Source organism: Hoplias malabaricus, chromosome 6 (assembly GCF_029633855.1).
Source record: "Hoplias malabaricus isolate fHopMal1 chromosome 6, fHopMal1.hap1, whole genome shotgun sequence".
Classification (NCBI taxonomy): domain Eukaryota; kingdom Metazoa; phylum Chordata; class Actinopteri; order Characiformes; family Erythrinidae; genus Hoplias; species Hoplias malabaricus.
In genome coordinates this window covers 42,023,501-42,049,064 of record NC_089805.1, presented here as the reverse complement: position 1 = coordinate 42,049,064, position 25,564 = coordinate 42,023,501, and the positions used below count along the sequence as shown (strand labels likewise).

At 47.8% G+C, this 25,564-nt stretch overlaps 1 protein-coding gene across 2 annotated transcripts in view; it reads left to right on the top strand.

Annotated features, from left to right (window-relative positions):
- Positions 1 to 25,564, top strand: part of jarid2b (jumonji and AT-rich interaction domain containing 2b) — a 145,969-nt gene that overhangs the window by 68,219 nt on the left and 52,186 nt on the right. For both annotated transcript variants that reach the window (XM_066673810.1, XM_066673811.1), the window contains exons 2-3: positions 454 to 589; positions 10,985 to 11,108. In XM_066673810.1, the coding sequence (XP_066529907.1) occupies positions 454 to 589; positions 10,985 to 11,108 (260 nt within the window). The remainder of the gene's footprint in view (positions 1 to 453; positions 590 to 10,984; positions 11,109 to 25,564) is intronic.

The following is a 25,564-nucleotide window of genomic DNA, read 5'->3' as shown; positions in this document are numbered from 1 at the left end:
TTGTGATCTGTTTTGGTGTCGAGACGTTTGGAACGGAAGTGGGTATTTTGAGACAGGAAGTTCACGTCAGTGCGCTGTTCCATTTTGAGGAGAATGTGATTCACTCTTTAAAATACAGCGAGATGAAATGAGGTAGGAAATAAAGTGATTGGAAAAGGTCAGAGGAAAACATGACCCCTTTGCAATAACACGCTGTGGTGTGATTTAGTAACACACTGAATTGTGTGTGTGTGTGTGTGTGTCCATCATGTGACCTGACAGCTAATTGTGTACCCTCAATTTTTTTTTTTTAATTTGATTTATTTGGTTCCAAAATGATATATTTATTGTGTTTTTCGTTCTACATTAAACTTGATACATATTATCTTTGCTTTTATAATAATATCACTTCCAGGACCTGATTCTCTCTGTTCCCCATATGTGCTAACGTGTCGTTCTTTCCTGTGTGTGTAGGACGACAGTGATGGGATCCCCTGGTCAGAGGAGCGCGTGGTGCGGAAGGTCCTCTATCTGTCACTGAAGGAGTTTAAGAGTGCGCAGAAACGACAGCCGTGCGATGGCCTCAGTGACGGAACTAAAAGCCCAAACGGTGAGTTAATGACCGCCCTGCCTCTCCTGCGCTCAGATCCTGAAAAGTCCTCAAGACCCTAATAGAGACCCTTGAGGTACACCGCAGTTAAAAGAGCCATGTTTTAGCTCTGTCCCGTTCGCCACAAACGGTGTGTTTTGAGTTCTGAATCCTGGTCTGTAGTTATGTCCTGGTTTCTTAGATCACACTCTGTGTCTGGAGGTCCCAGTGAGATCACTTACCGACCCCACGCAGGGTGATGGGGACATGCTGCTTTAGCCTCAGCTTTAGGGCGGAACTGAAGATGCTGAAGGTGTAAGCCGTGTCTTGGTTACTTGATTCTGTTTTGAGGAAATGAGGTAAGGCTCCGCAGTGCGTTTGTCTGTTGAGGACAGCAGTGTGGGAACCATGCTGTGGGCTTTGGAAGCTGTCTAATGCTGTTTGTCTCACACCAGTGTCCATATCCCACTTGGTTCCACTTCGAGCCAAAAGATCTGGAGGACGGAGAGGGAAAAGTGAGCTTTACCCATTGGGGCAGAGGGAAGTTTTTTTATCTACATGTGGTTTTCCCCGTTTCTATCCCACGCGGTTTGGAAAGTCTCGAGGGTAGAGGGCGTTTAAATCACACAGTTAACAGATGTAGTATACTTTTAGTAGTCCTCGATAACACTGTCCAGTTTAAGTCTGATGCGTAGAAGATTTATTTACATATATATATATATGAAACCGGATCACCCAGAGGAAACCCACACAGACACAGGGAGAACACACCACACTCCTCACAGACAGTCACCCAGAGGAAACCCACACAGACACAGGGAGAACACACCACACTCCTCACAGACAGTCACCCGGAGGAAACCCACACAGACACAGGGAGAACACACCACACTCCTCACAGACAGTCACCCGGAGGAAACCCACGCAGACACAGGGAGAACACACCACACTCCTCACAGACAGTCACCCGGAGCGGGAATCGAACCCACAACCTCCAGGTCCCTGGAGCTATGTGACTGCAACATAAGATCAGCCTGTCATTTTTTTTATTAAATCCGAAAACTTAGGATAGAAAAAGCTGTTCTGATTTTGCTCCCCTCATTACATCTTTAGTCATTAATATTGGAGCTAAAAACTCCAGAATTGTGGCGCCCTCTATCTGTGAATTTCCAGTGTCAGCACTTTAGCTGTTTTTATGAGAACACAAATATGAGACTAAACCATGTGAAATAGACACAACAGTGGAGAAATGAGAGAACCAAGCTAAAACAGCAAAAATAGCAGAGAAAGAGTTTCTGTGTGCGGGGGAGAGGGGGGGGGGGGCGCTGCTTTGGGGTTGGTTCCTTGTGGTATTTTGAACAAAGCAGGCCACGTTTGTTTCGTTAAGACTCAGAACTGTCCTCAGTTCTGAATGTACTTGTTTGTATAAAGTTAATTTTCGCTTCCACCCAGTTATGTGTTTTAAGTCAGAAATTAACCCCGTGGGGTCTGAGGGCATTTCCTGGATCTTTGCAGAACCTCATCTTTGATGTGTGCCTGATCTGCATGTGTTTCAAATCAAACGGTTCAGAACAGTCTCAGCTCACTCTGTAAAGAGGCCCTGATTGTCCCACAGCGCTGTGAGCAGAGCGCACTCGGCCCTAAAAGGGGAAAGCTGAGGCCTGATTTCAGAAATTCTTCATCTCCTTCTGGGACCATCCCTTTTTGTAACGTTTCTGCACTGTGTTATCACAAAGATATTAATAAAAACACTGATAAACATGGAGTTTTATAGCTCCCAGATGGCCAACCGTAACCAGTAATTTCAGAATGCGCAAGTTAATGTGGGAAAGTGGCACGATTATGTCGTCTATAAAGTCCTCCGCTGTGGCGTCTGTCTCCTGCTGCTCTCAGACGCGGTGCGGTGTGTTTCAGTGTGTTTCAGTGACCCGAGCATGGTGTAATCTGCAGAAACAGTTTGAGTTCACATTATTCTGGTTCTCTTAGGGCTGACTGGGGGTCTGTGCTCTGTGAAGCTGCAGCTCCCGCGGCTGTGATGGCAGAAACGCGTGGGGGGAGCGAGAGTAGGTCAGTGGTACAGTGTGGGTAACCCACGGCGTGTGAGAGGCCTTAAAGCGCCGATGCCTGGCCGGATCGCAGCGCCGGAGAGACACACACAGGCTGTGTTTTTGTTAGAGGATCAGTGTCAGATATGATTTCCTCCCGTAGCTGTGGGCTAAAGCAGCGCTGATTTAATAATAACAGCTCTGATGTGATCTCCGCCCACCCTTCTCAGCTGGGCGTGCGTGTGTGTGTGCTTCTTAAAGGGGCGTGGCCAGCAGTCGGGCGGAGACAGTGATGGACAGGCGCTCCTGAGCGTGAGCGAGGAGAGGAGTGATCGCCATAGCAACTGTCACTCTTCATTTATCCCTCTGTCACTATGAGTCCAGCGTCCAACCTACAATCACCGTCTCAGCCTGTCCACTTTACTGCTCTCATTTCCTTTTCACCAGTCCCTCTACTCTGTCTGCTCTCTCTCGCTTTGTGTCTTTGTCGTTCAGTGTCCATCTTTCAGACTGTCGTCCTCTTCTCCATCCTTCTGTTCTCTCTCTCTCGCCGCCTGTCGCTCCTCGTAAGAGAGGCAGGGAACAGCACTTGTTTGTAGAAGGGCTGATACTCAGTCTAATCACTATATATATATACACACACACACACACACTGCTGACGAGCCGCCAGCCACATGAGGATAAGTCGTCTCAATCTGGTTCTCATTTCAGACCTTAGAAATCAGCGCCAGTGAAAGCTGTTGTTTTTATAATCTCTCACTGCAGAAGTGTGTAGACTGTGCTGATTACAGACTGTGGAGCTTAGGTGCATGCAAATTGTCGAAGGAAACACATTCTCTCACGTTTCTACAAGTGTGAACACAGTTCTGGGATTAATTTATTTTTTTGTCAAAACACCACAAGGATCAAACACAGCAGCATTTCCCCCATGCCTAAACAGCCCAATTCAGAGTGTTCAGTTACAGCGGCTGTTCCTTTAAACGATAATGAGCCGCTCGCTGTTCCCCCCGACCCCGAGCGCACAGCAGTGAGGAGCAGACGCTCTGGATTTTAGCTGCTGTTCTCCGTTCTCGTTTTCTCAGTTTTTACTCTGTGCTCTTATTTCTCTGCACTCGTTCTGTCTGTTTAACCTCGTGTTTGCGCTCTCACGTAAACGCAGGTTCAGCTGTGTGATTGGAGAGACTCAGACGAGGGGGCGGGGCAATTCTAAAATCACTGAACTTGACATAAGTAGCAGCAACAAATCAGAAAGTCTTATTTTATTCCATGTTTACTGACACAGACTGGGAGATGGTATTGATTCACAGTGTGTGAAACTGATCTGCAGACTGTGGTTTTAAAATTAATTTAAGGAGTAAAGGTAAAACCCTAATAGAGCTGGACCTGTAACCACTCACTCCACGCTAGAAGAGGACACTCAGTCAGCGATCACACGTTTCCTAAGAGCAAGTGATTAGTAGCTGTGACTTGGTGGCATCTGCGGGGGACAGCAAGAAGCCACAAATCAGACAGAGGTTTTTTTTTTTTTCTACTTTGTAGGGCGTTCAGAACTTCTAATCAACAAACTTGTCTATATCAATTTTTTATAGCTTTTTGGGGTTTTTTTCCCATTGTGTTCATGCAATGTCCCTTTTAAAACCATGCTACCAGGCCGTTGTCATGTGACTCTGCCCCTATATGCAACATGGAAGCAACCTAACATATAAACAGTGCTCAAAAAACACGAGAGGAAAAAGCTCCCGGCGACATTAGAAACAAGATCCCGGCGTTAAAACTGGAGCGTATTTACAGCACTGAACTAAGACGGTCCAAAACACAAAAACAAAATAATCGTTCATTAATCGTAGTTGTGGTAAAATGTACTGTTAATCGTGATATTGATTCACGCTCATATCGCCCAGCACTACTACTTTGCACATGATTGATGTGGCAAAACGAAAGGATTGGTTCTGATACCGTTCTGAGACCCACACCGGTCCCCACTCTGTCCAGACCTGTTAATGACATCACACACGGCCCAGAATGCACCCATTGCTCTAAATATTCCTCAGGACAGCCGTGGCAGGGACCCCAGCAGGACGCAGCCTTCTCCTCAGCCTCTGCAGGCGATTCCCTGCCTGTTTTAAGAGTCTTTCCCGAGGTTAGAGCGCGTGTGAGACAGAAGCAGGTGAGAAAGCCGTGTTTACAGCCAGTGAGAAGAAAGAAAAGAGAGCAGAGCGGTGGTGTTTTAGGACTGTTGAGTAAAACCAGGTCTCACCTGCTCGGGCTGGGGACACGTGTTAATGACGGTGTAAAGTGAACCTGGAGGAGCAGGCAGCGGAGCTGAGAGGGGCTTGGCTCAGAGCAGTGCGGCCCTGGTGCTCGTTCTCAGAGATGGTCTGGAAAACCAAAAATGCAGAAAGGCCTGTTATTGTTGTGGTGGGCTCGGAACCTCAGCCTCTGTGTTTTAGCGAGACGTTTGAAGAGGAACACTGAGGAAACACTAACATTAACAATTCTACAGACAAAAACATCAGGCAGTTTTATCCCTGGAGCCTCGCGCCTTTGTGTTCTTGTTTATTTATTTATTTGTTTGTTGCGACTGCCCACTGCTGTCGTTAATGTGCCATTGTCTGCCAGCCTGGGCACGGTGAGAGTGCCTGAGCAGGGCTGGGTAATAAGCGTAAGTGCGTGCACTCTGCTGCATTAGCACTGTTAGAATTCAGTGTAGATGACGGGTGATGGGGTGTCGTGTGGATGATTAAGGTCTGAACAGTGCCGCTCGTTGCCCTGGATGTGACGGCCCTCGTATCGCTGCCGTAGTGTGGCCCAGTTATTACTGGACCCTTGACTAATGGGGAAACACCCCACAGCCCTGTGACCTCAACACACACCACACATCCACGAGGCTTAAAGGAACACTAGGTAGGATTGGGAATTTTTACAGCACTGACCTGAAATGAAAGGGCTGGTTTCCTACCCTCCTCCAAAATGACATAGTGCAGTTTCTGCATTGCGGAACCCCTCTTCAGTGGAGATTCGGAGATGAACGGAGAGACGTTTCAAGCCGGTAGTTTTTGTTTGTGTGTATTGTCTCCCAGGTTATAATCATTGCCAGTTTCACCCACTAGCAAAGTCACACTGCTGCCAGGAACAGACATGTGGAGGCAGTCACCTCTATTTCCTCAGCTTTTGCTAATAGGGGTGGGCGATATGGCCCTACAAAAATATCAGGATATTTCAGGGTACTTTGGCAATAACGATATTCTTGGCGATATAAAAAAACACTGAAAATTTGTTTTATATTAATTTCAAGAGCACATTATTGTATAAATATGTTTAATATTTATATGAATTATATTAAATTAAATAAATTGTGCATATTATATTAAATGGTTTATTAAATTAAATGTTTTATTTTACTACAAATGTTGACAAAAGATTATATTATTAAATAAACAATGCAGCACATAAATCTACTTATAAATCTACTTTGCTTATAAACAACAAACATGAACAATTATATCTAAAGTAACTTTAAAACATCACAGGACATATCCAAACAAATACAGAATAAATGTCCTGAGTCTGTCGGGTCTGTCTGACTGGGGTTAGAGTCAGGGCGTCTGACTGGGGTTGGAGTCGGGGCGGTCTGTCTGACTGGGGTTGGAGTCGGGGCGGTCTGTCTGACTGGGGTTGGAGTCGGGGCGGTCTGTCTGACTGGGGTTGGAGTCGGGGCGGTCTGTCTGACTGGGGTTGGAGTCGGGGCGGTCTGTCTGACTGGGGTTGGAGTCGGGGCGGTCTGTCTGACTGGGGTTGGAGTCGGGGCGGTCTGTCTGCTGGGGTTGGAGTCGGGGGCAGTCTGTCTGACTGGGGTTGGAGTCGGGGCGGTCTGTCTGCTGTGGTTAGAGTCGGGGCGGTCTGTCTGCTGTGGTTAGAGTCGGAGCGGTCTGTCTTATGGGGTTAGAGTCGGAGCGGTCTGTCTTATGGGGTTAGAGTCGGGGCGGTCTGTCTGACTGGGGTTGGGGGGCGGTCTGTCTGACGGGTTGGGGGGCGGTCTGTCTGCTGGGGTTGGAGTCGGGGCGGTCTGTCTGACTGGGGTTGGAGTCGGGGCGGTCTGTCTGACTGGGGTTGGGGGGCGGTCTGTCTGCTGGGGTTGGGGGGCGGTCTGTCTGACTGGGGTTGGGGGGCGGTCTGTCTGCTGGGGTTGGGGGGCGGTCCGTCTGACTGGGGTTGGAGTCAGTGTGGTCCGTCTGACTGGGGTTGGAGTCGGTTCGTCTGCTGTGGTTGGAGTTGGGGGCGGTCTGTCTGCTGGGGTTGCAGTCAGTGCGGTCTGTCTGCTGGGGTTAGAGCTCACTGGCTTTGAGGCGGTGAAACAGAGTAGTTGTTTCCTCGTCTTATAACCAAACCACTTATAACCTCCACACGACTGAAGTCACTCCCCTTTTAGAGCAGTATTTAGCAGCTCGCTGTGGGCTCCGCTGTGTAGAGTGTGGTGTGCTGCCAGCTCTGGGCCGGGAACCTGTGCTGTTGATTCAGTGCAGGGATCTACAGCCCCACTGTAGACACAGGCTTCAGCAGCGCTGTAATGTGTTAACAAGACTCTGTGTGTGAAACCAGGGTCGTGCTTCCTTTACATTGCAGCCGAGTTGCTGTATTTCTATGGAAACTGCGCAGACGGTCATAGGGCTGAACAGCAGAAGTGCGAGCGCTCAGCAGATGATCACCACACTGGTTGAACAGTGCTGTAGCTGAGGTCACGTAGACGGCTTAACCCGTTTAAAACGCACTGCTCCTGTCTGACCCGGTCTGGCCTTTTCCCGTCTGCTCCGCTCTCCTCTGGCCTCTTCCAGCGGTCACTGCCCTGGCCCTGTACAGTCCGATTAAAAACCTGTGGCCTCAGCTGAGAGCTGGTGGCTTCCTCTGGGTTTGCCTTTTCACTTGTGGTTCATTCTGAATGTAGGACAGGAGAGTTGTTCTCTCTCTCTCTCTCTCTCTTTAGTAGCTGTTTTGATTTTAATGGTTCTGCTTTGGTGCGTTCTTAGCTGAAATGTTTAGTCCCTGGAGAGCACTTCTCTCTCTGCAGCTTCTCCGGCTGATATTTTTGAAGCCTGGCCGCGGCGGTCTGTAGAAAACCTCATTGTTTTACAGCTTTTCATGTGTGTTTTGGAGAGTGGCTTAATGTGATCGCTCTCTCTCTCTCTCTCTCTCTCTCTCTCTCTCTCTCTCTCTCTCTCTCTATCTTCAGAAAGATCTGAAGCAGTGTAAATAGCCTGATAAATGATACACAGTCAAGACAGATGGTTTTATTATTATTATTATTATTATTTTCCCTTCATAACACAATCCAGCGTGATGAACACACTTGTGGTGTTCTGATGTTCGGTGTCGTGGGGTCGAAACATGCGTCTGGTGCCGCAACAACATCTGGGAAGGCTTCAGACTTGACGCTGTTTCGTTTTCTTCGGGGCATGTCTGAGATCAAGGGTATTTCAGATTTGAACCTGGCTGTACAACCTGCTAAATTCCATAAATGTAAATTGAACGTATAATGAGGTCAGGTGCTGGCGTTGGGTGATTGCCAGACTCTCTACGGAGTCATTTAACGTGGACAAGAACCGCCTACTACTGCAGGTAAAGAAATCTGACCGACACGCAAAAGGACCAATCACGATCACTGCTATTTTGTCATGACGTGTGGAATGAGGCAGTCTCACGTCGGACCAATACCAGAGCCAGGGCAAAACAACACACGGGAATGTGCATACGCGGATGTACCGACAGCCAATCAGAACGCAGCTGGCGGAATCCTGACTGATGGCTGGGTTACTGCGCTGAAAGTATCAGACCCCCTGTTTACTTGTGGGCGGAGCATCTGTGGCTGAGTGTAGGTGACTAGTTCTGAGTCAGAAACACAGATCCAGCTCGTCTCAGTGCTGCTGGGTCCAGCTCTGTCACTCCAGAGAACACGGGTTCCCTACTCCTCACCTAAACCGCCTGGCTCTGTCCTATATTCACGATACGCTTAGAGCGCTAACGTGACCTTCTCAGATACTCCTTACTGTTGGCATTGGGCAAGACTTACACATGGGCAGCTGCTCCAGAGCAACCCATTTCATGTTTTTATGGAGATTATACACCGTACATCTCTGTCCATAACCCTGCACATTAAACAGCATGCCTTAATTTATTATTGTGTGTGTGTTTGTCCTCTTAAGATGAGCAGCACTCGTCAGTTGATCGTTACACCAGAAAGTGTTACAAGAGAGACCACAGTGATGTTCGATGACAGGCGTGTGTGTGTGTGTGTGTGCGTGTCAGTCTCAGGAGGCCAAACCTACCGCAGTGTGTAGGGTGCGTGTGAAGGCTCACGATGACACACTGCGGTTTCTTCCCAAACAGCTGGCTGTCTGGGCTTGCTTCCTTTTCTTCTCCCTTCATCTTTTTTCTGTACAAACAGGATCCTCATCAAACCTGCCGCTGATACCAACCACACAACACCCCGCCGTCCTGTTTTCCCTGTTCCTTTATCTCCAGCGATCATCCGTCTAATGTTTTCAGTCTCGGAGCTTTACTCACAACCAGTCAATCTGCTCTTTTCAGTGAGGGATTTGATATGAATGTAGTTCGACTTTGTTTAGAAACTGTTTTTTGTTTGAAGTTTAGCGTAATTTTGAATTGAATTTCAGATTTCTAATTTTCTTAAAAATACTTGTGACAAAAATATAAAATGGCTTCTTAAACTTTGTAGTTAAATGTATGTATTTGCCTCACTCTTAAAGGAACACTAGGTAACATTTAATGTTTTTGCTCTTGGGCTCCCCCTACAGCTGCAGAGTGTAATACACCTTTACAGCACTGTCCTGAAAACAAGATGGAGATTGTTTAGATAGTTACTACCCGCCTCCAAATGTTACATAAAGCAGGTTCTGCAGTGCTGAGGAGAAACGACTTCTATTCTCCTATTACAGCTCAGTGAATCATCGCAATGATTCTGAAGCTTTAGATTAAACGTAAACAAAATACGTAGTGTTCCTTTAACTTTGGAGATTATTACTGTTTGGATTGAACTCTTATATTACATTATCCATACATATCAAAACATGTCGGAGTCTTATCAGGAGATGCCTCAACTATCCAAGGCTGGGGGGGGGGGGGGGGGGTCTTAAGCCCCTTTCACACAAAAACTCCAGAGAAAGTCTAGAGAATAAGAGGATGAGGTCGGGCGATTTCCTACAGTGGTCCTTTCTCACAGGTGGCACACAGTGGGAGGTTTTCTGTCACGGTGGGAAATGCATTGTGTGTTTTGCGCCTCTCCCAGCTGTGCAGGAGATACAGCGAATGCTCCGGGACATTAGAGGCTCTGTTCACACATGCACAAACTCCCTTTACCTGGAGTTTTTGTAAGTCTGTGATGCATGTTATGTCTCAGAGTGTGATGGGTGAGGGTGAGGACCTCCTCCCTACCCTCATAACACAGCACGGTGCCAGCCAGCCCTGTGCGGAGTGCTTTGCTGCCCTGCGCTACATGATTCTGGGTAGAGCCTGATCAGTGAATGAATGAATTAATGAGTTGGAACTTTTTACATCATGGGGAGCTGCTTTAAACAGCCCATGTCGTCTCAAAAAGCAGTTCTTTTTTTAAGAGAGTGATGCAGTGTGGCTTTGAGGGGGGTTTTGCATAATCAATGACTGGGATCATATAACAGTATCTGTGCCTCGGGCCACTGCTAGACCTGGTGTTTTTCCATCTGTTACCATGAGCGCCAGTGCCAGGTGTGTTAGATGACTTGGCATCTATTTGTGCCGTAATTCCCGTAAACTGCGGCTTGGTTTGTGTTCTTTCGGAGCGGGAGGTTGATTTATCACCTACTCTCAGGGACTCGCCCGTTCTCTTCAGTGTGTTTTGCGGCGTCCTTTGTTTCCTGACTTTGCTGCGTCTTCGGTGCGGTCTGAATGAGTTTGGACGGGTGCTCGGCTGTTTCTGTGGAGGACCGAGCCCTTCTTTGGATGAGAGGCTTTTAATCTCCGCTCTGTCACTAATGTTTACTCGTGTTCATTGGGGAGCTTTTGCCTGTCACTGCTGAATGTGCTGCTGAGCTCGGTGTAAAGACACTCTACAGCACAGTCTGCTTCACTTAATATCCTCCATCTCTCTCTCTCTCTCTCTCTCCATCGCATGTGATCACATGAACTCTGAAATCCCTCCCTCTTCTCTTCTTGATATCGCTCACCCTTTTCTTGTGTCTCCTTTATTTTCCATCTCTCTCCCTCTGATTCTCTCTCTCTCTCCCACTTGTCCTCCTCCGTTTTACTCTTCAAATGCCTGCAGTGCCCGAAAGTCCTGTAAATGACCGTGTTTCTCTCTCTCCTTCTCTCCGGTTGTGTCCAGGCTCCTTATCGAGCGTCCAGCTGAACGGCTCTGGATCTAAAGGGGGACACAAAGACGGCAGCAAGTGTTCACAGAGCAACGATGGAGGGAGTGAATACTGGGAGGAAGGAGCAGCCAAGAAAAGGTGAGCGGGGCCCGGGGCTCGTTCGTTCTCTTTGTCCGTGTCAAGCCGCCCCCATCCCTCGCACGGCCTCCCCCTACAGCCGCAGAGTGTAATTCACGTCTTCAGCGCCGCGCTGGAAATCAAAGGGGAGGGGGAGGAGAGAGATACGGCGTTGTCCTACCTTCCTGCAGAAGTCACACATAGTGTCGTTTCTGCAGTGCTGAGGATGGAGTAGCAACAACAGAGGGTTAAAAAGGTCATCAGCCGGCGTCCATTTTAAGAAAGCCCTGTATAAGAGCTACACCCATCCATCCTTTAAACCCCAGTGACAGTAACTGGCTCCTGAGTGGTGAACGGTGTGAACAGAGCAGCAGAGTGTGTTTGTGGAAGCTGGAGGAGTGCAGGGAGGTGTGTGTGTGTGTTAGTTATTTATTTATTTTTTTGGTCTGATTCAGCAGCTTCACAGCCAATAATGAGAGTTAAATGGACTTATTAAAGCGGAGCCAGTGGTGAGACTGCCAGGTCTTTCCGAGGCTGACGCAGAAAATCCTTGGGTAATTCACTCCAGTCGTGGAGATTGGCTCTCGTAGCCGTGAATAAGTTTGGAGCGACGCGCGGGGCTTATTAGCAAGATAATGATATACGAGCGGTTCAACAATAAAGAGTAAATAGTAGTTTAATTCGCTCGGATTGGAGCCCTTTAATAAGCGCTAATTCTTGGAAATGAATTTCCGTTCCTTGTCGTTTTTAATTAGTCTCTCGAAGGCACGCTTAATATTTTTTTGCGAATTAATAATTAACAGGGACGGCAAGTGAATGTGTGCATGTACGGTGTGTAATTAACTGTTTGACATGTTCTGTAATTTCTCCTGGTTATTTTGTAGCATGAATATGTTCAAAGCACTTAGAGGAGAAAAGCACTTGCTCCATTTGAGATGTATGTGTTGGTGGTTTTTTGGGCTTTTTCCCCCTTCCACTGCTCCTTTCTTCTTTACTCCTTTACCCTGAGGCAGATAAACAAACGCCCAGAAATAGTGTGAAAAACACATGCTGCACGCCACGGCTCTAAAAAGAACGACAGCGTCTGGCTCATTTGCCGCGGCGCTCGTGTACGTTTTTCATCGACTGATCCGGTTTCGTTTGGAGCACAGCTCTGTGTGGGACGTGCTGGAAAACTGGGATAACGAGTCCGAACGCTTCCACAGCCCAGAGTCGATCCCACCACGTGTGAGCACTTAGGAATGCTCTGAAATTACACACTGGGTCATAAAGCCTGAACAGAAAGTTATTGTGTGTGTGTGTGTGTGTGGCTGGCCACATTCTGATGCTCCCTTATGAAAGTATTAACTCAGCTGCAGGAGCACGGGGGGCTGCCATCTCCATTTACAAAATAGAATTGACCTTCAGAGTGAATCAGCAGCACTTAGTTAGCAGTCAGTGTGATGATGATAATGTTTTAAATTGCCCCACCTCTCAGTGAACGATTCATTATTTAATTGAATCATTACAGTAACAAAGTCCATATCTGATTCAGTGATTCAGGGGCCACTCTCTTTACTGTGGCCTTTATCTGACACTCGACAGAACACGCCGTGAAAAGCGTTTGTCTTTCTGTGGTGGTGGTGGTGGGGGGTGACATGGTGAATAACGTGAGGCTACGATGATGAAACATGAACCGATTCCAAACAGCGAACGATTTTCCACAGGCCGTGTTTATGAGTTTCCTTTGGTTTTGGCGCTCTGCAAAGCGGAGGACACTAGAGCCGACAAAATGAGCTTAATATTTCAGGTGATTCGCGTTCACGCGTCCGTCACACAGCCATAAAAATATCAAACCGTTAAAGACTGACTGAGGATCGTGATTTTCCCATACGTCTATCTTTCCAGTGTTTAATACCAAAGAGTCCGGGATTTTTTTATTTCCTCATAAACGTGTGATTAGTAACTGGAGAAAAACATTTCAGATTTTATTTTCTACAATATCTTTCCAAAAGTGGTTGATTTCTATCCCCCCCTTAAAAATACCAGTTCATACTGTGTGTCTTTACAGAGTAGAGATTTTAGATTAACCCCTCCCCTTCGTCTGAGTCTCTCCAATCACAACGCTGGACCAGTGTTTACGTGGGAGCGCAAAGACGAGGTTACACTGAGCAAATGCTGTGCACTCAGGGTCGGGGTGAACAGCGAGCGGCTCGTTATCCTTTAAAGGAGACGGACCGTTCTGAACAGGGCTGTTTCGAGAGTGCTGTGGGGTTCTGTCCTTGTGGTGTTTTGACCAAAGCAGGTCATAGACATCTCCTTAAGACCCAGAAATGTGCCCCCTTCAAGTTCACTTTCCGTCTGCAAGAGAAACCCATTAATATTTATCAAAATAATCGTAATCATCAGTGAGAGCGCGAGCGGTGTGTCCGTATGTCAGCGCTCTCTCCCGTCGCCCTGGTTTCCGGGAACGCATCTCGGCTCAATGTGTAGTTTGTGCAGGGAAGGAGTGAGATGTTCGGTGCTTGTGAAGCCCAGCGTCCTGTACAGGAGGCCTCCATCCATCACAGCTCCAAACAGAACGAGCACTGTGGTCCTAAACGGCCCGCTGCATGTATAATTTGAACACACACGTACGCTCTATGCATTTATACAGCTGTAAATTCATGCACGTGTCCTGTGTGTTGCGCTTTATAAATAGCTCGCCTGTGCACTTCACCGGTATGAGTCCACCTCTTCCAGGTCTATAGCAGGATTTACACATCCATCCCTCCATCCATCTTTTACCTTCTCTTCCTCTCCGCTGCATGAGTGTGTCTATAGGGAGTGTAGTGCTTTCTCTGAAAATAGGACGTCTCATTTCATATCTGGATTTCTAGAGTCCAGCAGTTTCTGCACTGTCCAGCAATCGTCACCTGAATCACCTTGGATTTAATTTAATATTCCAACATACAGCAAACGTTTGCATTCACACATATAACACACACACACTAGGACACACAGCTGACTCCAGAGCCCAGGGATGCAGTTGAGGTGTAGGTGCCTTGCTCCCCAGCCATGGATGTTGAGGGAGGAGACAGTGCTGTTTTTCACTTTACCCCGCCCCTTATTTCCTGTTGGTCGAAAGGGATTGAAAATTTTCCGTTTCCAAAAACCATTAGGCCACGTACATCTCCAACATAAACCTGGCAGACCTGAAGAAGGCTGTGAGCTGTAAAAGCCGCCGTATGTAAATGTATAGGCTTTGTGACATCACAATAGCTGTTAGACAGGCCGTCAGTGATACGTCTGCCTTTCCAAAAAGTGTTTCTCATGATCGCCTCTCTGTGCACCTATGGCCCACAGCAGCTTTATTTATCGAAGCAGGGCGGTGCTGCGTTTTTAAGATGTGCTTGTGTCCTTCCAGCTGTTTGTGAGAAGCAGGCTTTGCCTTTGATCTGAGTGTGTGTACGCTCTCACACGCCGACCACAGGCTTTATCTCAAGGAAAGCCCAGAGACAAAGAGAATTAGTCTGATGAAGGACCCATTCATCCAGTACTCTCTTTATAATGAACCCCCCCTCACACACACACACACACACACACATACACACACACACACACACACAGCAGACTCAGTGTGTGTAGGCCCACAGAAGTGGCAGTTCTCTGAAGAGGCTGAATGCTGAATCAATCTCGGCTCCGGCTGCTGCATGGGAACAAAACGACTAACAGCACAGACGCCGCATCAAAGGCAGCGCCGGCCAAAGCCCACACAAACACGGCAGCAGCTCCAGAGCAGCGTCCAGGCCACAGCAGATGTCCAGAACACCCCCCCACCCCCCACACACACGCGCACACACACTCACACATCCGACAAAGACATTCACCATTCATCCCCACACACAGAAAACACTGTTTGTCTGTGTGTGGGTGTACTCGTGTACATATATGTGTGTGTATATGTATGTACGTGTGTGTGTGTGTGTGTGTGGGCGGGCAGCAGCATGTAGCACCTGCCTCCGGTCTACCTGTCATTTAATACCCCACCACAATCTTTAATCAGAGCAATGCCCTCTAGACACCATCATTAAACCAGCTCCGCACCAGCAGACTCAGACAGACTGACAGACGAGGTGGAGGAAGGAGGGAGAGAATGAGAGAAAAGAGAGGGAGAGGACCAGAGCTAGGCGGCAAAAAAAGAGGAAAAAAAGTAAAAGACAATGGGGAAAAAATGGAAATGGGAGAAAGGAGAGAGAGAGAGAAACAGGTGGGAAAAAAAGAGTTAAACAGAGAGAGAGAGGCAGAGACAACAAGCTGGAGACATGGCTGGAGCGCAGATTTGAATAAGCACAAAGAAAGCATGTCAGCATCTCACCGCTCACTCTGGAGTGCCTTCCTCTGCCTTTCATTAGCATTAGTCCTGCACGCGGAGTGGCAGCTCCCGCAGCCTGCGCAGCCCTAATGAGAAACCTGCTTACCTAATGCTGGGCTCTAGCCTGGCGTTACCTGGCTGTCTGCACACCTGCCTGTGAAAGTCAGGCGTTACCGTTTTTCTCAAGGGGCAGTTTTAGACCTTTAGAGGCCTTTGACTTAGTTACCTCCGGGATTGATTTCCACTGATCACAGATCAGCCGGGTGATAGCGTATGTTATCAGTGGTTATTTTGCAGTCCCAAAGCGAGCCACTGGTGGCACTGTTTCGCTAAATGCACTCATTCTCTGTTATGTACCTGAAGAAGAGCTACAGAAACAATGCGTCAGACAAACACAAACCACTACTGTTTCTAATGTTTTGGAGCTTACAGTGAGAGTTAGCTTAAACTTGCCTGTTAGGGTTAGGTTTATTGATTGTGTTAAGCACAAAACGCTAATGTTCCTTACCCTTTGGAGCATAGTTAGGTTTATGCTGTGTTCCATTGGTTCTATTTTCTGAGATCCACGTAGGAAATTTCAGCTGGAAGTCGCAATTTCGTTAGAGATTTCGGAATCCAAGATGGCTGCCCACATATCACCAGTGCGTAAAAAAAACAAAACAGTTTATTAGTACTAATATCTCAGTGTCCAACTGCTGTATGTCAACGAATCTCTATGGAGTTTGGATGAGTAAAATATGACAAAACACACTGTTATCAACTGGTGTCGCTAACAATGCTAAACAGGAACATGCTAACATCCTTCATCTGACTTATGATGAGTGAAATGAGTGTTAAGTTTAGCGTTTGTTGTTAAGATTATGTTTAAAGTTATGATTGGGTACGTTTTACGGTTGGTTTTGTTTTTTATGCTGAATTTGACAGAAATTCATGTGAACATCCACGGATATATTTAGTACACATTTTACAAGTGCAAGTTATATTTTGTACACATTGTATGATTCCTGGGAACAGCCTTTTGGTCAATTATGTACAAATACACCTGTTCCTCCAGTGTCTCTATTGTATTGACTCGTCAAAAGGCATGACCTTCATGCCAGGGCCGTTTTTATTTGAGCTTTCAGGGACGTTTTCTTCCCCTGAGCCCTTGTTGGTTTCTAAAGCTGCCGTTTATGTATGTGCATGCTGCAACACTTCTTGGCCCCGGGATCCCATGCCCATGAAAGACGGCACACAGGAGCCCGATTGAGAACGTGCCAGAGTCGCTCCCACCTGGCCTCTGAAACAGGAGAGGGGAGGAAAGAGGGATGAAGGGGGAGGGAGGGGAGCCAGATGCAAGCCCAGGTGCTGGGGTGGGCAGGTTAGAGGGGAGGTGCCTGGGAGCAGGGCAGTGTTTGCGTTCCCAGGCCTGCGAGAGGCAGAGAGATTGCAGAAACCAAAGGTGCTGCCAAACGCAGAGGTGACATCTAGCCACCCCTCGTTTCCAACTGCCGGGCAGCGGGCACACGGGGGCCCCCCTGAAGACTGGCAGGGCTTTGGGCCTCGCGCTGAGGGCTTCTTTGTTTGTTTTGTGCTCGCTAGTTTGTTTGCTTGCTCCAAAGGCCCCCTCTCACAGTCGAGATCATTGGAGTGTTTGCTCACATGCGCTGTGTAGTCGGTGCCAAATCGCTCTGTTGTGGTGCTGTACTCGCAGGGTCCCTCGCTCTCCACTCTGCCGTCACTCTGTTGTTTGTGGCGAGTTGCCCCTTTTGCGCCAGCCGTGCCGCAATCACCTGTTCATATGGCTGTATAATGGCTCTATTGATTAGCTGTAAATCCTTTTGGCTTTGGGAACGCTCCGTAGTCAACGGCAAGAGGAATCGATGGTGGCCATGAGGAGAGCTATTAGGCCTGATTGCTCTCTCTCAGCGGAATAATGAGTCATATGTTTGTAGAGGGAGGGCAATGTGGTGGGGGGTGGAGGGGTTGAGTATGGAGTTAGGTTTAAGCCAAAACTTATCATTCAAGTTCACTGTTCTGTGAGGAGTGTGGTGTGTTCTCCCTGTGTCTGCGTGGGTTTCCTCCGAGTGACTGTCTGTGAGGAGTGTGGTGTGTTCTCCCTGTGTCTGCGTGGGTTTCCTCCGGGTGACTGTCTGTGAGGAGTGTGGTGTGTTCTCCCTGTGTCTGCGTGGGTTTCCTCCGGGTGCTCCGGTTTCCTCCCACAGTCCAAAAACACACGTTGGTAGATGGATTGGTGACTCAAAAGTGTCTGTAGGTGTGAGTGTGTGTCGCCCTGTGAAGGACTGGTGCCCCCTCCAGGGTGTACTCCCACCTTGCGCCCAATGATTCCAGGTAGGCTCTGGCCCCACCGCGACCCTGAATTGGATAAGGGTTACAGACAATGAATGAATGTAAATCCTACGCAGTTGTGATGTCATTTACATATTTACACACCTAGACTAGGTTCACTTCCACGTACAGCAGAGATCAAAGTTAGACAACAACTCAACAACACAGGTACGGCCCCTGGCTCCAAGGTCTCGCTGACTCACGGGGCAGGAATGTCCTCTAAAGCTCCTGTTTGCTCACTGGTGCGAAAACTGTGGGGCTTAGCTGATGTACATTAGATAGGGACTACAGCAGTTGGCTGGAGGAGATAGCAGTGTTGACATAGTGTAATATTTTGATGAGCCCATTTAATGACACTGTTGCAACTGGTTTGAAGTCTCATAAATGCACACGGGTTGAGAAAGAGAGACAGAGAGAGAGACGCCTGTGTGTTGTAATCCTTGTTATTCAGGCCTGTGCTGTTTGTGTGGGGTTTCCAGCGGTGTGTTTTGTGTGGGCTTTGTCGCATCTTGTTTTGTGTGGGCTTTCTTAACCGTGTGCAGCGTGTTTGTGTGGGCTTTCTAACGGCGCATAAAGCTGCTGTATGCAATCCCGCGCGCAGTAGGGAGAGAATGGCTTTTTTTGGGGGGGGGGCTGGAGGACCAAGGGGTTTGGACGGCGTGTGAGAGAATAGGTGCGTGGTTCCTTTGTGCAGTACAGAGACCTGGATACATGACTCAGTCTCAGTGTAATGTCAAAGTGAGTGTCCTCCTGTCGTGACGTGACTTGGCAGGGGTTTCTGTGTTTGTTCCTGTGGCGGAAACGGTGAGGCGAGCTGTACACACACTGCTCTCCAGGCTCTACGTGTGTGGAGTCTCCTCGAGGTGTGTACACTTGTAAATGGGCTGAAATTGGCTCTGAATAAGCAGTCAACCTGTCATCTGACAACTGTTGTGAACCAATCAGATACACACACTCACACACACACTGCAGTGGTTAGGCCTGCCTTCAGGCCGTGTCTTTCATACATCTCTCACAGGAAGAGCTGCAAGGATATGTAAATCCTGTGCCGGTGCCGATGTGATATTTGTCACAAATCTGAACATCCTCAAACAGTCACGGCTGCTCTCTGTTTAAAGCAACACTGTTAAATTAGGTATTTTGGTTTCTGGCTTCCACCCTAGAGTTGAAGAGTAATTCGCTGTAATTCAGGGGCTACTTGCCTCTCAAAGTTACATAGTGCAGTTTCTGTAGCGCTGAGTCCAGAGCTACAATGGCAGAGGGTGTGTTCTCCTTATTACAGGTCAGTCACAATTAAGAGGAAAAATAATAAAGCTCTGTGTGTGTTCTGTAAAAGGGCTGTAGTGGGATTCTCAGGCGTACTCTTAGACATCACTTGTGACCTACTAAGGCTTCCTGTGGTCTCTATGGTTTAAATGAGCGTAGTGCTGCGAGAGTCGTGCTTTCTGTTTGTGTCAGGGGTAGTTTGAACTGAAAGGGGTGGTGACTTGGGTCTCCACTGCACATGTTAGCATCAGCCCTGTTAGCACACAATCCTGGTAGTGTCTTCTCCGCTTGCTGCTTTTATGAAAAAGCCCCGGCTTGTTAAAAAATCAGCCACTTTCACTGCAGTGAAATCAGAATCTACCATAAAAATTCACGCTGGCCGCTCCCCCACTCTCCTCTGTATGGCGTAATAGGCCCTGCACGCTTGTGTTGTTCCATGAAGGAAAGCCGAGCTCTGCTTTCTGCCTCATGGAGATTATTAGGTCCGGAGATGAGGCCGAGGACTCGTGTGGTCACCCTGTCGGGCCCAGTGCCCGTTTACCAGCACCTGTCTGAGCTCCGGTGGCCTGCTGCGTCGTTAAACTCCACAGCCTGTTGAGTCCCAGGCCTATAAAAAGAGTGACGGACATCTTAAGAGGGGACAGGGGACGGAGCCAGAGACATTTATAGGGGTATTGCTCTGACTCTGACTCTCACTGGCACTCGTTCTCTTGCTTTTTTTTTTTCCTTTTCCTCTCTCTATTTCTTTTAGTATCTCAGTTCATCACATGGACATTATGCAACAAAGGGATTTAAAAGCCGTTCATACCAAAAAAACATTTACAGACTTGTGTATGTAAGGTCTTTCAAGGGGACTTGTTATAGGAAGAACACTTGTTCAGTGTATTTGCCTGTGTGTGTGTATCTGGAGCCCACCAACCCACACACAGTGAAACAAGACAAGTTGGACAGTTTTTGTGGGCTGAAAACATGGTATAAAATGAGTTGTTCTAATCTTACGCTGCTTATGTAAAGTGTACACACTTTAAAATTAGTCTCGCCTCCTCGTCGGAGTCTATCCAATCACAACAATGGGTTTATGTGAGAGCTTAAAGACGAGGTTAAACATATATATAAAAAAAAGTGTTGAGAAATAAGAGCACTGAGTAAAAACAGAGAAAAGAAAGCTGCTCACTCCTGACTGCTGTGCACTCGGGGTCAGGGTGAACAGTGAGCAGGTCATTTTCATTTAAAGGAACAGGCGCTGGAACAGGACGTTTTGAACAAGGCTGTTTAAACAGTGGGACAACTTCATCCTTGTGAAATATTTAACACCAGAGACCTCCAGGGTGTATAATATGTCTCTTTTTAATGGGCACCGTGTTATGAAGGCCGTTCCTCCGTATTGCTACTTGGTCTGAGGGTCAGTGTTGTCATATAGAAGGCATCTACATCTGTAAACAGCTGGAGCTTCCCTTCCTCTGTGAGGCCAGGGACTGAAATAGATCAAGCGTGATTGAAATGTTCATTCGCACCTGAAATAATGTGTTTGGACTTTTGTGCAATTTAATTTCATTAGTTATCCACAATAATCTGTTCAGTATTGTCAGCCTTTCGCGTTTATAAAGGTGGTCGCCGACGTGCAACTGAAGTGCGTTCAGGGCAGCATCTTGACCTTGCCTGAATAAGCGCACAGATATGAATACCCAGCTTTCACAGCCAGTGGTGAATAGTAGACTCTTGTGTATGAGCTGTTTTGCTCTGGCTCCTGCGCACCAGGGACGAATTTGGCAGCTACAACTATGACATTCAATGAAATTAAGTGTTTGTGAGCGGTCCCTGGGGGGTTCAGTTATGCCTGTTTCCTGCTCACATCCATGATTTTCTGTCTCTTTCACTCACCTGACTGATGACCTGATATATTTGTGAAGGGGGGGGGGGGTTGGGGGATGGGGAGTGAGGTCAGGAGTCAAAGGTCGGCTCAGTGCATGGCCATCTCCTGGCCACAGAGTGCACTCAGACAGAAAGGCAATAAATGCCTCCGATCGAGTGCCCGTGTTTACACTAAGCGTTCGCAGTGTAGTTCTCCTTGGGGACCGGCATTAAAATCCCACTCATTTATTTCCAGGCAGGGGCTCGGACTGGCTTTCAGGCCTGTCATTACTGCATCAGAGAGTAATGTCCGTTCCGGTTTCCTCTCAGTGGCCCTGGCCTGGCTGGCTCCTTTCATTTTAGATGTGTGCTGCCAAGACTCTGGAGTCAGGTTTGTTTTACAGTGCAGGGAGTATCAACATCACTGGGGTTTACCTAAAGGTTTTACACGCATTAGTGTTCTGTGAATTACATGGAGGAGACTCCCCTTTTAGAGGCGTATTGGACTACAACATGCTGACAAAGTCCAATTCAGTCGCTATTTGTTGACTGAGTGCAGTATTACAGTTGTTACCCACTGACCCGGTTCAGTATTGCAGTTGTTACCCACTGACCCGGTTCAGTATTGCAGTTGTTACCCACTTCATTTTTCCAGTTGTTACCCACTGACCCAGTTCAGTATTGCAGTTGTTACCCGCTGACCCAGTTCAGTATTGCAGTTGTTACCCGCTGACCCAGTTCAGTATTGCAGTTGTTACCCGCTGACCCAGTTCAGTATTGCAGTTGTTACCCGCTGACCCAGTTCGGTATTGCAGTTGTTACCCACTTCATTATTGCAGTCGTTACCCACTGACCCAGTTCGGTATTGCAGTTGTTACCCACTGACCCAGTTCAGTATTGCAGTTGTTACCCACTGACCCAGTTCAGTATTGCAGTTGTTACCCACTGACCCAGTTCAGTATTGCAGTTGTTACGCACTGACTGGGTACGGTATTGCAGTTGTTACCCACTTCATTATTGCAGTCGTTACCCACTGACCCAGTTCAGTATTGCAGTTGTTACGCACTGACTGGGTACGGTATTGCAGTTGTTACCCACTTCATTATTGCAGTCGTTACCCACTGACCCAGTTTGGTATTGCAGTTGTTACACACTGACTGGGTACGATATTGCAGTTGTTACCCACTGACCCAGTTCAGTATTGCAGTTGTTACGCACTGACTGGGTACGGTATTGCAGTTGTTACCCACTTCATTATTGCAGTCGTTACCCACTGACCCAGTTCGGTATTGCAGTTGTTACCCACTGACCCAGTTCGGTATTGCAGTTGTTACCCACTGACCCAGTTCGGTATTGCAGTTGTTACCCACTGACCCAGTTCAGTATTGCAGTTGTTACCCACTGACCCAGTTCAGTATTGCAGTTGTTACCCACTGACTGGGTACGGTATTGCAGTTGTTACCCACTTCATTATTGCAGTCGTTACCCACTGACCCAGTTTGGTATTGCAGTTGTTACCCACTGACCCAGTTCAGTATTGCAGTTGTTACGCACTGACTGGGTACGGTATTGCAGTTGTTACCCACTGACCCAGTTCGGTGTTGCAGTTGTTACGCACTGACTGGGTGCGGTATTGCAGTTGTTACCCACTGACCCAGTTTGGTATTGCAGTTGTTACCCACTTCATTATTGCAGTTGTTACCCACTGACCCAGTACAGTATTGCAGTTGTTACCCACTGACCCAGTACGGTATTGCAGTTGTTATGCACTGATTGGGTACGGTATTGCAGTTGTTACCCACTTCATTATTGCAGTTGTTACCCACTGACCCAGTTCAGTATTGCAGTTGTTACCCACTGACCCAGTACGGTATTGCAGTTGTTACCCACTGACCCAGTACGGTATTGCAGTTGTTACCCACTGACCCAGTTCGGTATTGCAGTTGTTACCCACTGACCCAGTACGGTATTGCAGTTGTTACCCACTGACCCAGTACGGTATTGCAGTTGTTACCCACTGACCCAGTACGGTATTGCAGTTGTTACCCACTGACCCAGTACGGTATTGCAGTTGTTACCCACTGACCCAGTTCAGTGTTGCAGTTGTTACCCACTGACCCAGTTCAGTGTTGCAGTGGTTACGCACTGACTGGGTGCGGTATTGCAGTTGTTACCCACTGACCCAGTTTGGTATTGCAGTTGTTATGCACTGATTGGGTACGGTATTGCAGTTGTTACCCACTTCATTATTGCAGTTGTTACCCACTGACCCAGTTCAGTATTGCAGTTGTTACCCACTGACCCAGTACGGTATTGCAGTTGTTACCCACTGACCCAGTACGGTATTGCAGTTGTTACCCACTGACCCAGTTCGGTATTACAGATTACCCAGTGCCATGTTGGGGCTACCTGCCCTTATGACCCAGAGCCATTTTGGCAGTCCCAGTGCTGGCTGAGTGTGGTTTTGGGGTTACCAGCCCTGCTGACCCAGCATGCTGCTGCATTACTCTGGGCACTCTGCTGCTCTGCACATGTGCTGCTGGCTGTGTGCTGCACCCTTCGAGCCAGCTGTTTCATACTGGCAGGGACTGCTGGGAGAGTTTATCAGGAACATGTGGCCCATCTGGAGCTGTTTTGCTTTAAGAGAGAAGAAGAAAGGGAGAAAGAGAGAGAGACGCTGAAACAAAGAATAACTGCCAGTAGCAATGAAAAGAGGTTCCACTTTTAGGCACTCCACATTTCTATCATCCTGTCGGTGATGATTCTGTTTAGCTCGATGGCTTTTCTTGCTGGACGGAGAATCTGTGTAAATGAGTCTGGGCTTTTCCACCAAGTGTAAATGTGCTGTCCAGAGCAAGACGCTTTTTGCAGGTTCTGCTGTGTGTACTCGGCCAAAACAAGCGAGCTCAGGGATAACTGCTTTAGGAACCGCCTGTTTCAGATGAGTTTGTTTAGTAAAGTTTGGTCAGAGACATGGATTACGTTCCCTAAACACACACCTCTTGAGCAAGGAACATCAGTGATACATGCTCTTAAACGGGACATGGTATTTTGACCAAGGCAAGTTGTGGAAAAGGGGAAGAATATGTCCTCTTTAAGTAGTTATCACACTGGATATCTTAAGGAAATATTGATGTTTGCCTTGTCATATCCTATTATGTCTGATGGAGTGTTTATTGAAACGTTTCTTGATAAAGTTCACAGCTGTACAGTAGCACAGAGCTGAATTTACTTCCAGCAGATTCTTGGCAGAGCATCTTGATAGTGTCACTGACTGATCTGGGCAGACTCCCATTTTGTTTTCCGGCTGGTGATGATCCAGTCAGCTTTCCAGGCTTTGTGAGTAGTAGTGTCATTCCTGCGATAGGGAAGAAAAAGGGCTGGTTGCCTCAGTGTTTCCCCACAAAGAGTTTAAAAGCCTCCCTACCCCTCCCACGCTAAACCTCAAATAGCTTCACCCCCAGGGTCTATCAGCGCCTGCCCTCACTTCATCGCTTCATCCATCTCTCCCCTGCATTCATTCATCTTTCTCTCCCTCCCTCCCTCCCTCCCTCCACGGCTCACCCCGCTCCTCTTGTCTGATCCGGAGTGGAGTCGGCTCTGCCGCTGAGATTAGGAGTGACTCCTGCAGATGAGGAATGCTTTGATACTGCGTAAAGGGGGGGTGCTGACCCCAGGGCAAGAGTGTTGCAGGGGGGGTTGCCCTGTTTACTCCTGGCGCCGCAGCCAAGCTTTTGTTTGTGGAAGCCCTTCCCCCTTTTCCTCAGCCCTTCATGGTGCTCTTTTAGACGAGCATTAACCTCAGCTGACGACAGACACGCATCCACTCGCTTCACTTGGCCGAATCCCAGGCCCTGCTCCTGAAGTACTTGTTTGTCTCCATGCTGTGATCCTCAAAGCTCTGGAGTGAGATTACGTTACTGCAGATTGTGCAGTGGCCTGGCTGGGCATGCAAGCTCACTCAGTCCCATCTTGTCTTGCTCAAGTGTTGCAATTGCCGGCGTTCTTATGTTTAGCACTTTGATGCTCCTTCTCATTTCTCAAGCCCATAGGACTGAGCCTTCTGCTGCTGAAAGAGGTGCTACGACAGATGGACATTTGTGAGTGCTCTGGGACCTCCTTACGAATCTCTCCAGGTCCTTCAGAGTCTTGTGGTGAACTTATGCTTCTGCATCAAATCTATGCCCTAAGAGACGTGTAGGTCCCGTAAAAAGCTGCATACCCTACGCCATAGCCTGAGGCACACTTCCCGACATTGCAGACCACAATGACTGTGATTGCTCCACACTTGGACAAACAGATCAGGCTGAGGAGAGATTAGCTAAGAAGGTCCAGAGATATGAATCAACCCTTCACCGCACTACAAAGACTGCAGACGGCAGCGAATTTTGGGCGAGACATTTCCTCAGACATTGGTTTCGATGTCAGGTAATGAATAAAAAGGTGGAAGAACTTGAAAGAAAAATAGGGATGCCTCTGGAGGGGAAAAAAAGGCACAAGAATTGAGGACACGGTCAGTAACAAGTGCCAGCTTAGTATTTCAAAGTGTACTTCTTAGTTCATTCCGAGTGTCTTGGCAAGGCATATGTAGATTGAAGCAGACACACACCAAGCCATAAATATAAATGCTCACAACAGCGTTGGAAAATTGTGCAGGCTATGGCATAGACTCTACATTGGTTCACTGAGGCATTAATTG